This window comes from Apteryx mantelli, chromosome 3, assembly GCF_036417845.1.
Source record: "Apteryx mantelli isolate bAptMan1 chromosome 3, bAptMan1.hap1, whole genome shotgun sequence".
Taxonomy (NCBI): Eukaryota; Metazoa; Chordata; class Aves; order Apterygiformes; family Apterygidae; genus Apteryx; species Apteryx mantelli.
This window is the reverse complement of record NC_089980.1, coordinates 98,986,168-99,000,944: the sequence shown is the minus strand read 5'-3', so window position 1 is coordinate 99,000,944 and position 14,777 is coordinate 98,986,168. Positions and strand designations below refer to the sequence as shown.

The 14,777-nt window shown below is 37.1% G+C and overlaps 1 protein-coding gene across 3 annotated transcripts in view; it reads left to right on the top strand.

The window, feature by feature from the left end:
• The window catches only part of ZNF292 (zinc finger protein 292), a 57,881-nt gene that overhangs the window by 29,187 nt on the left and 13,917 nt on the right, over window positions 1–14,777 (top strand). Inside the window, exons 1-5 of one of the 3 annotated variants that reach the window (XM_067294022.1) lie at window positions 1,235–1,255; window positions 1,434–1,490; window positions 1,797–1,875; window positions 3,189–3,324; window positions 14,569–14,771. In XM_067294022.1, the coding sequence (XP_067150123.1) occupies window positions 3,207–3,324; window positions 14,569–14,771 (321 nt within the window). In that variant the 5' untranslated portion in view covers window positions 1,235–1,255; window positions 1,434–1,490; window positions 1,797–1,875; window positions 3,189–3,206. Of the gene's footprint in view, window positions 1–1,100; window positions 1,256–1,433; window positions 1,491–1,796; window positions 1,876–3,188; window positions 3,325–10,571; window positions 10,955–14,568; window positions 14,772–14,777 lie in introns of those variants that run through there. The other 2 variants (XM_067294021.1, XM_067294023.1) reach the window with 2 other exon arrangements.

Below are 14,777 nucleotides of genomic sequence, written 5' to 3'. Positions count from 1 at the left end.
TCACAACTCCACGGGACATCACTTCAAACAGCTTCTTCTGATGGCCCAACTTGGAGCAGGATGTTGGACAAGCTATTTCAGAGATCCCTTCCAACCTAAACTACTGTCTGTTACTCTGAGTTTTCTACTTGTTATTCCCATAAGAAGCAAACAGCAAAATTGGCAGTCTTAATATGACAGGCTGTAAACTGGCAGTGTAGGAGTTGGTTTACAAGCTGTTAAGTTGCCCCAGGGTTCAGAGCAGAGCTCTCAGAGGGACATGTTCTGCATGGTGGCACGAGAACCTTCCTAGCTACTGCTTAATGTATGTATCTGCATCTGAATCCCCCGGACCTGACTGAAATGAATGGGAGCCTTTTGTACCTTTGGTTGGTGGTAGTGATTTCATCTCTACAGAGTTGGGTATGCATCACTGTAATTAGTTTTATTTCTATATCATTGTTTTTAGGTATTGCTGTATCAAGTAGGAAAGCACCTTTTTGACTGGTGTGTTCTGGGTGTTTATATGCTCTCTTTAAAATATTTAGTTCATATTCCTTTCAGGGCAGATCGTTTAAACAGACCGTTTATACCTTGAAGATACCTGTAGTGGCAAGAAGGCAAAAGAGAGGAAATGTAAAATAGTTCCTGAAAGTAGAGAAATGAAAACAGAGACTAATACTTTCAAATTTACTTGCTTTAGAAGCTGAACTGTAGAGATGAGCGTCTAAAGAAATGAATTTTCAGTCCCTTAATTATGCATTTCTGAAGAAAAAATGCTAAGTATTTATGTTCCCAGAGATGTTCTTCAGGCTTCTAAATTTGGAAAATGTGAACACAAACTCCATGATATGCTGATATGACTGGGGAGAAGTGTCAGTCATAACATTTTTATATGATCAGAGAAGAATTTTTAGTGGGTTAAATTTCAGACTAAAACAACTAATTTCAGACTGAAACAACTAATTTTAAGGAAAAAAGGCACATTTGGGGAACATATAATTAACTTTGAGGAGATGGATGGAATTGTTAAGAAGGATAGTCTATTAGAGAGGAGTGTACAATTAAGAACTTAAATTTATTCTTGAATTTTGGGTTTGTTTGTTCCTCTTTCCATACAGACTTTGCTGGAATATGCAGAAAAGTGGAAAACATCAGAAGATCCTCTGCCATTGTTAGAGGTGTACACAGTGGCTATCCGAAGTTATGTTAAAGCACGACCTTATCTTACCTCTGAGTGTGAAAATGTAGCCTTTGTGCTTGAACGTTTAGCACTGTGAGTATGTTTTTCAGTTCCTAAAAAGAATCTTATATGGCATTAACTTTCCATTGCCTAAATGCTTTCTCAATTGAGTTCACAATCTATAAAAATTCTAAATAAGCTGGAATACACTTTCTTTCCTCATGGTGAACTGCTGTCTGAGAAATTCTTTCTTTGGTTGTTGGAAATGAAGCAATCTTTCCAAGGGTTCCTCTATTCTGGATCAAGCCAACATCCCTATTTTGAAATGGTGAGCTACTATTCATCTTCATGCAATCTGAAAGTGCGTTTATTACACAGGCTGCTATAGGGTTGGACTTCAAAGGAAAATCCATTTTTTTGTTGGAATTAGTGTTTTGTAGAGAGCTTGCTTTTATAGTTTCTGCAAGAGTGTCTAGTATTTCTTTTCTTCATATGTTTAAAAGAAACAAACTGTTTTGTGACTTTTTGTGATTTCAAACAAATTACTATTTTGATACTAGAATAAAGAGCTGTATATTATACATCTTAAAAAAAAAAAAAGTTGCCTGAAATACTGTTCTCATTTGCCTTCTAGAAGCTGTATTGAACTTCTACTGTGTCTGCCTCTTGATTTACCTGAAAGTAAATGGGAAGAATTTCAGGCTTTTGTACAGGTGAGTTTGTTTCATGAAATGAAGACTTAACAGCTTTTACGAAAGGTTTGGAAACTTGGGGGTGTTAAGTATGTAGTCTATCCAAAGACTTGTTTCCTACTAAGTGATAAAGATCAAGCCCTTCAGCTGGAAATTCTGTGTACTCTGAAGTAATTAAGTTGTCGGTCAAATCGCTTGTCTATGCAGTCATATAGCAGCTGTGGAGAAGGAATATGTTAAGGTACTTGAAAATAAGCTAATGTTTTTAAAAATAGTTGTCTATTAATACTGTTAGAAATGAAATAATATCGTATGAGTCATTCTTTGATATTTACTGTTTGTACGTTGGAGGTTAAATATGAATGAAAACAACTTTTGGTACTGCAGGATCTCCCAGAGGGCACTAATAGGTTAAGGATTAGTGTTCCGCTTTAGAGAAGGATGCGGAACAAGTTCTGTTCCTCAGTATTTATCAGAAATAATGTAGTGTGAGGTCCTGCCTAGAGTTTAAAAAAAAAAAAAAAAAAAGTGTGTGTGCACAGTGGGGAGGAATAACTGAAGAAGACCAGATACAATTGCCTAAGTATTCTCAGCCTACGTTAAGTGTATGAAAATCCAGGGGTGATTTTTAGAGTAAATTTTTACTAGCAACTGCCTGTTATAAATTAACTCTGAAGAGATGTGCTTTGTGCTGGGAGGTTCCACATCCTTCAGGGCAAATGCAAGAGTACAAAAAAAAAAGTGAAGAGACTTAGATGATCCCTTCCTTTTTTCAGGGCCAGTGTTAGTTGTGGATTACTATTTAAGCAACAGAATTTTCAAGGTAATTAGTTTGCTTCCAAACATCCCTCTGCTTCCAGAAACTATCTTGGTTTCTAAGTGCAGTGGAAATTATTTTAACTGATTTGGAGACTTCTGTCTGCCTTCATCATAGTTGCATATAACGATCAGGTGAGCTGTTACAGCTTAAATCTTTTGCCTTTAGTAAGAGTTTAGTCTGCTGGTGTCAGCCCATTATGTGGACCACAGTCTTTTCTCATCCTTCATTTTAAAAGGGAGGCTTATTTCAAAATTCAGTTTCAGAAGTTTAAGAAATGGCTCAATTAATAAATCTCAAGGTTTGGGACACTCAATCTTTGTGGTTTCTTTGCCTACATCTCTGGAAGCAGAGGCAGAGATAACACCTATACAGACTGAACATCAAGGTGTTTTTGATGTACATTTTACTCTTCATCTGGGTTATTCTATCTTGACATAAGGTATAAAGATCATATGTTCTTACAATTTTCTGTTGTTTTTTTACCATACTTTGTTTTATAAAATGTATCCTTCAGGTGGCTCATAAAAACTTGATGGAAAATGGCAGCCGGGAACTGCATATTTTAACTACACTTACTCAAGAGAAGGGAGTGTGGAACAGCCCAGTGTTGTGTGGTATTCTTTCCCAGGAACAGTTGGATCCAGATAAAGGTAAAATTTAAAACAATGTATGGGAAAAATATGCCTCATTATGATCATATATTGAAATATTATTATGATAGATAAGAATATTATGTTAAATATATTTTATGTGATAAATTTATAAAGTATATAAATAAAATATACCTGTAGAGTTTTCTTAATTATTAAAATAGTGTGTTCCTAAGAATATACAAATAATTTAATGTTAGTAATTTGCATAAAACATAATCATAACTGGAGATATTTTGTCATTTTCTTTATAAGCCCTGCAAAGGGAGATGACATACAGGCTTTTTTATGATAAGATGAGATTCAGTAAGGACTTACAAAAAATATTTAACGTAAAACAAAAAATAAAAGATATATATTTAAAAAATATATTAGTATGGCATTTACTCAACTGTGAAATGCAAATAGGATCATTACCGAAGATTCATTTAGATCAGAGTTCTGAGAATGGCTAACAGCAGTTGCATGGGGAAGAGTATGTGAGCAGCACAGATGTACAGTGATATTTTCCTGGTGTATTATTTCATCTACTAATGATCTGCAGTTCAGAACTGATGTCCTTGTGTTAACAGGCCTTGGCAGATTTTTTTCTTATGTGAGGATGTCTAATTGGTTTTTGAATCTATATGAGCTGTCACATCTAAGCATCTGTGGCAGTGATTTCCACAGTTTTTACATCAAGTAAAGTAGTTCCTCTTACTGTCTACCTCCTTTTAGCCTCATGCCTACTTATTTTGTTTGATGCCCTCTGCTTATTAAAAAGAGAATTATTACTCCCATCTTCTAATGAATGCATCTTCTCGGTAAGGCATGATTCATTAGACTGCTATCATATCCCTACGTTTGTCTCTTCTGTAGTGTCTTTAGTCTGTTTAACTGTTCCTCACACAAAGATTTTCCATACCTTCTTCTAGCTTTCCTGTCCCATTTCTGATATGGGGAACCAAAGGCTTATTCAGCAGTCAACATGTAGATGTACTCATTTTCCACTTTATTCTATACTCCTTTCATAATATTTCCTAACATTAGACTTTTTGACTGAGTATTGAACCAGTGTTTTCTTAAAATTGTCTGTTATAGTCCCAATTTGCCTCCCGAGTAGTATTTCACAGCCTGTTTTTGTGCATATAAAGTTAGGATTGTGTTGTTTTTCCCATGAACATAATTTTTGGATTTTTATCAACCTTTGAATTTCATCTGTTATGTCACTTTATGGTGTGAAGTCCTCTTCAGTCCTTTACAATTGGCTTTTTTTTTTTTTTTTTTTTTTTTTGAACTACCCTGCTTTATCAATATGTTTTGTCACCTTGTTCTCTACCCCTTTTCCAAATATTTATAAAAAAGCTGGATGGAAGAGTCCTAGTACAGGTCCTCAGGGAACCTACTGAGACTTTATTTTCCTTTTTCCTTCTTTTTTAACTGATTTTTATCCATATATGGGTCATCTTTCTAATACCAAGATAGCTTGGTATCTTTAAGAGCTTTTGAGGGACTTAATTTAAGGCCTTTAGAAAATTAATTGCATCTCCCTTATCCACATTCTCATAACTCCCTCAGATGAGTCCAATAAATGTGTAATACTTTTTTTTTTTTTTTTTTTTGCAAAAGTCATGCTTACTCTTCCGCAAGATTTGCATTTTGACACTTCTTTTAATAATTTTTTGTGTATCTAAGGAGGACCTGGGAGTGCTGGTGGACATGAAGTTAAGCATGAGGCAGCAACGTGCCCTTGTGGCCAAGAAGGCCAATGGTATCCTGGGGTGCAACAGGAAGAGTGTTGCCAGCAGGTCGAGGGAGGTGATTCTCCCTCTCTACTCAGCCCTGGGGAGGCCACATCTGGAGTGCTGTGTCCAGTTCTGGACTCCCCAGTACAAGAGGGATGTGGCACTACTGGAGCAAGTCCAGCGAAGGGCTACAAAGATGATGAGGGGACTGGAACATCTCTCTTATGAGGAAAGGCTGAGAGAGCTGGGCCTGTTTAGCCTAGAGAAGAGGAGGCTGAGAGGAGATCTTATTAATGTGTACAAGTATCTTAAGCGATGGTGTCAAGAGGATAGAGCCAGACTCTTTTCAGTGGTGCCCAGTGACAGGACGCGAGGCAACAGGCACAAACTGAAACACAGGCAGTTCCATCTGAACATGAGGAAATACTTCTTCACTGTGAGGGTGACAGAGCCCTGGAACAGGTTGCCCCGAGAGGTTGTGGAGTCTCCTTCTCTGGAGATATTCAAAAGTCGCCTGGACGCGATCCTGTGCAACGTGCTCTAGGTGATCCTGCTTGAGCAGGGGGGGTTGGACTAGATGATCTGCAGAGGTCCCTTCCAACCTCAACCATTCTGTGATTCTGTGTGATTCTGTGTAATACAGACATCGGATTTATTAATATGCAGTTCTCAGAATCCCCCTGAATACTGTTTCTAATTTAGCTTCATATCTGCTGCCTTTTAGTCCTCTTAACATTAAGGTACTTCTAAGAGAGAGGTTGAATTAATATTTTGGTTGCCTTATGTTTTAGTTTATTTAGAACTTCCTTGGGAATCTGGTCATCATGACTATGCATTTTGTCTGTGTTTTCCGATAGCATCTTTTATTGACAGTTCAGGATTGCTTTTAGTCCTGAATGTTGTTTACTCAAAGATGCTTCTGCCTTGTAGTGACAGCTCTTACAAGTGACTCCTGTTACAGTTATTACTTGTCTTAAGGGTAAAAAATGCTACTTTTCTAAGTTGCACAAGATTACACATCCTGATAAAATGTTTTCAAAAGTAGAGCTACCACTTTTGCCAAGTGCCAGTTTACTTAATATTCAGGAGGAAGAGACTGCTAAAGGCACTGACCAGTGCCTTGACTGAGTGTGCTGTTTGCTGGAATATTGATAATGAAGCCACCAATATTGGTGTGCTTGGTGCCGGTGAGTTTTTCTGACTTCACCGGAAGCCACGTATGCCCCCTCATCCAGGTAACAATGGCAATGGGCAAACCACTTTTGACATCTGTACCAATAGTTTTCATACTTTTGAGATGCAACAAGCCTGGATCTAATTTTACTTCTGGTACTTAGTTTAACTAATTTTCAAGGAGTTAGCTCCCTAGGTGTTCTTCGTTAATCTCACTGGGACCAGTGCTGACCCCATATAGTTACTGGGGCACTTTAAGGGAAGAATTGATGCTGTTAACAGAAAAACAAAATGTTTCTATGTATTAGAACTGCTATAGCTTGCTGCCTAACTCTTAGAAGAGAGGACCACACAAAGAAGTGTTCATCTTTTTGAGGAAGGATGAGCATTCTCTTTAACAAAAGAGGGAACTGTCAGTATATTCGGGATTTTCTCATTGTAACCTTATTCTGTTCAACTTTAGAGTCCAGGTTGGTGGCTTAGGAGATGTTTCCAGTTTGGAGATTGTTAGTCATAGCCTTCCATCACTTTCAATTTTATACTATATTCTCATCTATTCAACTAACGTGAATCATTTGGCTGGGGTTTTTTCCTTCCTCTGGATAGGGTTTTTTTTTTTCTTTGTATCAATGACAGGATTTTCATATTACATTTCCATATTTTTTTACTTAGTTGATAAGCTGTTCTCTAGCCAGTGCTATCCTCTGTAATGTTGCATTGTTTTCTGTCATCATCTTGCTAATTTGTAGAATATTTTAATAACACCAAAATTACAAAGCCCAGAGAGCTTGCTTTCTTGTCTGTAATCCATCACTCCCACAGGCTCTTACTGTAGCCCTCTTTCAGTGAATGTCTGTCTCTCAGCAGGTTGCAACATTAACTCTCATATACTTCAGAATATTTGTAAACTTTGCTTAAAGGATTTTGATTTTGTTTTTAGTGTTGCCTTTACCATTTGCTGTTACAGAAGTTCCCAACTATTTAAGTAGTCAGCTTGTTGCACTGGGTGGTTGTCATTTGTCAGATTTGATCAATTCAGTCTTTTAGTAATGATTAGTGTAGTGTTCGTCTGTTGGGGTTGAAACAGTTGAGACTGGAGATATTTTTACCTTGCACCATGCTCTGAGTTTTTTGTTGACTATTTTTTCAGTTATTTCTTCATCTTTATTTTATTCCTGTCTTGGCAGTTTTCTTTAGAACAGAACCAAATCGATTATAACCTATACAGCCTATACAGAATCTTTGATACAACTGGATATCTGCTGAACATTGGGTCAGTGACTCTCTCTTCTTGAAGGCCTCTGTTGTTGGCTCCTGAAAGTCACTTTGTCTTTTTGCATCTCCTGCAGGAAGCACAACTAGGTGTCTATTTCATTTCAGAGACAGATCCTTTTAAATTGTTTTATTTTCAAATTATTCGAACCTTGAACATATTGAAAGAGACCAGTTCAATTTCACTGACCACACAACACAGTTGGTTTGGTTTCTGATTATTGTCCTTCAGCAAATGCTGGCTTGTCTATACTGGACTATTCTTTCCCTGTCCCAGCGTTGAGAATGGATTGTTGTATGGGTTTCACCTAAAATATGAGCAGGAAGTACCCATTTCCTAAGATATTAGGGAGACTGTTCTCTGAGCACCCAGTCAGTAAGTGCAGTTTTCCTTACTCCTGGCTCCATTGGGCGCAGCTCAATTTTCTGATGAATGTCAGTAGGTCAGGATTCATGAACTAAGGAGCTCAAAAAAAAAATAGAGGAAATACTCGTAGATGTTTGGAGCACTGACAAGGACAGCATGCCTGTCACTGATTTCTTTGATGATGATGGATGCTGTTGCATTACTACAGGATGTTCATACAGTGCTATGAAATCTTTGCTTATATATGTACCCACACACAAATCTATACACATATATGTATGTATGTGTTTATGTATATACACATATAAAATCCTTTCACACTGGAAATATTCTCAAGCCACTTGATTTGTCACCTATTTGAGTCCTAATATCTAGCCAAACATTGGCAATGCCCTTGCTATTAGTCTCTCTCTGACAGTGGAGGTTAAGAAATCTGACTTAAGTTATCAGATTCTGTGCAGCAGGTGTCGCAGAATAAAAGAGAATCTCATCTTTGAGAACTGTTTTAATACTAATACGCCACAAACTTGTTTCTGAAGAAAATCAATCTTTCTCTCCCCACAAGTGGAATGTCAGCACTGTCATCTTGAGTTCTGTTTATTCCTACAACCTCAGCCAATATTAGTCTTTCTGGTTATGGAGGATTAGCCTGGAAATGGGATTTTGGGTGCATAACTTCTATCATCAGCTTCACTGTGCTTTCCCCCCGCCCCTTTTTTTTCCCTCCAGATAATAAGCGGTCAATTTGCTATCCAAATAAACTCTTTTCTCCTCCCCCTCACATTCTTCCCACCCCTCCCCAAAGTCCCTTTCAGTCCTTGCACTTTCCCTCTCCAAGTGTACCAAGTTGATTTCAAATGTCTTGTTTACCTATTCTGGTAACAGGTTACTGAAGGTCTTCCATGAATTAGTACTCTTTATCTCATGCCTTTCTTTCTTTCTTAGTTCTTCTTTCATCTCCATCACTACAAAAGCAAAAAATGAGGAAAAGAGATTTGACTCTTTGGATAAGCATATTTTATTTTTCAGTATTGCTAAGTTTAATTGCCACATAATTATGAGCTTTGATTCCTAATGAGTGGAGGGATATATTTTTTTTGGTAATTCATGACTGGTGAATGTAAAGAGAGTTTATTTGCAGAAACCGAATTGCCAGCAAGATCTTCAGATGTCATTTATAAGCCTTCTAGGTAGACACTGAGAGCTGCTAGCACTCCTGTAGGCTGCCATCTGAGAGATTTCCTGACAGATGCTAACAGTTGTGCATACTTCACCTTTGGATTTTCTGAATCTGTTTTGTACTGTGTCATGAATCTACATTCATTTGAAGAATGCCTACATGATCTTCTGCTCCCTCAGAGCAGTTTCAGTAAGAAAAAGAGGAGTTTTTCCCCCAGTTTGACACAGATCTTATTATTTATTAGTTCTGTTGCTCTTTGCCCATGTCTTTACCCAACAGGACCTGCAACAGTTATGTGACTGGGCCTGCAACTTCTTGATTCAGATCCTGGTTCCTAGACAGGATCCTTAAACGTGTGCTCAGGAGCTGCAAACTACTTTGTTCTTGTGAATTTTCTTCTCCTTTTTCCAACTAAACCTGTGTCTCCTGTGTCCTTAAAGATTTTGAGTTTTGGTTATATAGCATCATGGACATTTTGGACTTAAGAGATCACCCAAAGTTACATGATCCAGTTGGGTCATGAAGCAAAGGTTGATAGCAAAGTATCAACCTTCTCATATAACTTTTCATAGATCCATTATGAATACGTTGGTAACAAATTCTTTGCTCTGGAGTACCAGCAAACCAGTTTGCATGGATCTCAGATAGTGGGAACAACCAGTCCCATTACCAAAGCAGAAAGAAGTTGGAAAGATGTCCTAGACATTTGAAAACAGAGTATCTCATCCACATCATTAAATTCAAGATGGCAGTATCAGCCATGGTTATTGATTGATCTGAAAGTAAACAATTCCCATGCCTTAGCACTCAGCACCTGTTTTCACATTGCTGTCAGATACTGCATTGCATTTTTGTGTTGATTGGTCCTGCTACTACTTCGGGTTCCAGCTGCATGGCTATTTTTTCCCTGAGATTGCAGTCAGAACACTGATGAACAGCTATAGCTTGTAAAGAAAGAAGAATTTTCCATGTTTCCCTGCTTCATTGATTGGTTAGGGGAGGAAACCTTAGTAAGACCATGTCTTAATTCTTCAAATTACAGCAGGCCTTTTGTCTTATTTGGCCTTCTGCTTGAAGTACTAGATATCTTAGTTTGAGGTCAGCACTGACGTAGGTAATCTGAATTCACTGACACCCAGAATTTACCATTCTTGAAGCTGTGTGGCAAACCTGGTCAGCCTCATTGCTTAGTGCCCCTAAGACTGAAAATTAAAGTAAGCCTAAGTGTTTTGGGATATGCAATAGCCTGTACCATGGTAACATGGTATACTTTTGCACTTCTACCTTCAGTTTCTGTCAGCATGGCTTGTGCTCTTCACCATGAATCTGTTTTTCCATCCTGGAGATTGTCATTTCCTTGCAGTGATGGTGAAATCCTCCAAAACCTAAGCCTATGCTGTAGCTGATACCTACTCAGGTTGTACTGAGGGGGAGTGGAAGAACTGTGTGGAGGAAGAGGATGTGAGACAATCCTACAAAAAGCCGGAATACTTATTTTCTTTTAAATCTGATTCTGATTGCCTTTAGAGATTTAAACTCAGAACAAAGTTCTTGAATTTTTCATAGGTTTGAATGTAGTGGACAGTCTCCTGAGTATGTCTCTTTGAAGAGATGTTCAGAGATACAGCTATCACTATTCAGAGATCATCAAGGTGGATAACAGACAGGTTTGAACTTAAATAGCCACCTTGGAAGTATTTTAATTAGAGCACCATCCACCAGAGGTCAGATGATACCAGCAGCCTCGCTTAAAAGTGTTTTCATTCTGGGTATATGCAAAGCAGCCACCTGGAACTTCTTTTGCCCTTTCACCAGACAGTATGCCATCGTAGAAGCATCCAGGATTTGGTGCTGTATTCAGCAGAATTGTGCTGAGATGTTGTTTGCATGAAGGATTCTGAGACCCAGCTCCAGGTAAATATGAAAGTATTGAGTACAGTTCAGAGTCACCCACAGTGTGAACGCACATGTGGACTAACACTTGAAGATGAATAAAGAGGTTACTTACTAGTAACTGAAGTTCTTTGAGATGGATAGTCCACATGTACATTCACCTCCTACCTCCATCCTCCTTGGTCAGAGTAAGGTTGAGAGGAAATAAAGGTCTGTGGTACATTAAACTATACCTACCCAAGAATTGGCAAAGGGTAGAGTAGTAGGATTATGAGTTCTTTGACTAAGGCAAAAATTCTTTGCTTTGTGCTCTACAAGGCCTCCAGTCAGCCAAAGTATAACATACAAGTGGACTGTCCACCTTAAAGATCTTACTACCAGACTTGCTCACAGCTTATTCATGCTCATGTGTGCTACTAATCTAAGGATTACCTTTTCTGTTTTTAATCCATGTATGCTATAAGCGTTACCTGTAATAAAAGTTCATAGTAATTCTTGCTGACTTGATATGGAGTCACTTGGTAATATGACCTAAGACTCAAACTGTGGGATTTAAGGGAATAATGGGGAATCTGAATCTAAAAGACTAGAACTACAGAGAACTGTATTCCAGTATTTCCCAGGTTATTCCACTGAGTTACCAGATCTTAGTACAATCTGTCATAAGGCATCTGCTAACCTTTTATTTCTCTTGTATTAGTTCAAAAATTTTGTATGAATTTTGCACATGGAGTAGTTGGTGAATCTTAATGAATGGTGGCACTTTGCACAAAAACTGCATTTAATAGTTCTTCAAAGAATCAGGCTATTGACTAACTATCATTCTCATTAAATACATCAGTTTTTGTGTTCCTAGAGGTAAACTGACTTGTGCTGAAAAGCTGTACATTTTCAAGGTGTTTTTATGAAGTTATATTTGTTATGGTAAACTAAGTAAGAATTTGTCTGCAATAACTTTTTTAATAGACATCAAATTATAAAATACATTTATAAAAAGTAAAAACATACAGAAACAACCTTATCCTAAAGATTTCCCATACATACATACATACATAATGGACTTGTTTGCTCAATCTTGGCGCCATTTTTTGTCTTAAAATATACTATATAGTTCAATTATGAAATGTAATTAAAACTTGTATTTTGAGTGAGCTTTCAAATATTAACTGTAGTGAGTGTAATCACTTGGATTAGAATAAAGACTTACAAGCTAACGTGTAGCTTTAACCCTGAGGTCTTTCTATATCTTAATGAGGAGATAACAGAAAATGTTCTGATGATTATCTAAGGTAGGCTACTAAAGCAGTAAACACCAAAGGAAAGGATTACTGAGAACTTGTAGATAGAACAATGTCTCTAAAATATTAAATGTAGTAATTGTAATATTAAATCAGAGTAAAATCTCATAGGTTACCAATATAGCTTAAAATCTAAGGTCTTCCTGTATCATATTACAGAAATACAGTAAAATGTTCCAATGTTGTTCCATGCACACTAGCTGAGAGAGTAAACACTGTGGGTGAAAGGATTACGGGTAGCTGGTAGGTAGAAAAGCAAGGCTAAAACTGTTAAATGTAATTAATGACTGGGTCATTTGTGGGTTGAAAAGAGTACAAATGTTTTTGGTAAGATACTGGAAAAGATGCTGAATGAACATTTCTGCTACTTAAAAGGAAGATGTCCTACAAAAAACGGTTACCATCTACCAAGTGTCTGTTAGTGCGCTGTGGTTTTCCTTTGTTCCTATGTGAATAAAAAACTGGTTATGGCCCCATCGACATGGAGAGAGGAAGAAAGACCTCTTATTTGAGTGAATGTTCTTATACATCAGTGAGCTGTGGAGGATCATTGTAATAGTGCACAAGAGTGCACTATATTGGACAAATAACCAGCAAGTTGGTTGAAATGATAATTGAACCATAAATCTTAAAATGCATGAAAGATACTGATGGGTTCTAACAGGCCTGCTTTCTGCAAAAGGCAGTATTTTCTATCCTAAAATTCTGTGTGCTAAAATGATAAAAAAAGAAAACGGCTGACCTAATTTAGATTGTGGAATAGTCTTTTAGTAATATCCTGCATAAATAGTTACAGAAGGAGAAATCATGAGATAAAATGAAAGACAGTCATGAATCAAAAATGAACTGGGGTGAAGGGAAGCAAAGAAAAAAATGAAATGATCTTTTTTTTCCCCTTTCAATAAACCTCATGTTCAGTATACTAATGTTCCAGATACTAGACTGAGGTAATTAATTTTACAGATGATGAAATTACTTAATTATTTCATCAAGACCAAACAGGACTTTGAAAGTCAAGGAAATACAAAATAGGTGAACGGGCATCATGATCTAAATGAAATTCAGTGCGAGTAAATGCAGAAGAATATAATGACTGTTTCTACCAAGGTATATCAAAAAGTGAGAACTGCAAGTCCCCAGAAGGTTTCAGGAAGGGTGATTAGAATAGTGAAGAGCTGGAAAAAAATCTCCTTTAAAAAAAGAGCAAGATTTTACTGTAAGGCTGAAAGGATATCATGAGTCTGTTGTTTACACGAAAGAATGGCAGAGAGAAGGTAGAGAAGGAAAGCAGTAGAAATTTCTCTTGGGTTTAAAAAATGAGGCAATGTTTCATGAAATTAAGATCTGGAAAAACCAACAAAGATTTTTCACGCAATGTAAAACTCGCTTGTGGAAATGGTCGTCACAGGGAGCAGTTGATGTCAAAAGGATTAAACAAAAGTGATTCACTCAGTGTCTATCTAGTTTAAATAATTAACTGTAAATATTTTGGAGATAGTACTAAACCTCATGCTTCATAACTGAAGTAACTTTAATCCTGAAGATCTGGGTGAGACCTCTGAGATGTGTACATAGAAGTGGAAATGTTAAGCTGTGCTTGCCTTTTCTGTAGGACTCTTACGTTTTCCACTGAAGTACCTAGTGTTGGGATGTTAGACTAGACAGCAGAGTTTTAACACTTGTAGCAGCATATCTACAGAATGCAGTTGAACAAAATATAGCCATTCCTGTGTCTTTGAGTTTTGAACTATACACAGTCAAAGGTATATGAGACAAGCCTCTTTTTGTGAGAACATTTACTTCAGTTGAAGAACTTTTAAAGGAATTTGACTGCACTATATGAATGCATAATACTGAATATTTAATACCAAAACAAAGAAGTTTAGCTATATCTACACTTGTCGCATTCATCTTTCCATGGCAAGGTCTTTAAAAGGCAACTGTTACCAAAGGCATAGCAAAAAAACCTAAAGAAGGATGTAGGAATAGTGGCTTTGTGTTATACGTCTTTTTATAGAACTGTAATTAAATAGTATCTAAACATTTTAATGTTTATTTGCTCTGTAAATCTCAGTTTTGTGCACAGCTATTTTGCAAAGAAATTGGAATGAATGAAAACCAGGAAGTAGATAGAAGGTCTCCTGTAGCAAGGAGTCCTGATAAAACACAAGTACACTTCTCAAAGACTCTTTTTACCCTCTATGCTTTATACCTTTTCTACCTTTTTTGATTTGTATAAATTTTATGAGTTAACCTTGAATGAGTAAATGTCATCTGTTAATTCTGTAACCCTCTGCAAAATGAGTACATAATATTTTGGCTTGTTTTTCTTTGAAGTGAATGAATTTTTAGTGTTTGAAGGCCCTGTCCTGCTGGATATGCGTATTAAGCACCTAATGAAAACAAAGCAATTAACGCAAGCTACTGCCCTGGCAAAATTGTGCTCTGACCATCCAGAAATAAGTGCAAAAGGCAATTTCAAGCAAACCTACCTGGTCTGTCTGTGTTCAGGATCACCAAATGAAAAACTAATGGAAGAAGTAAGT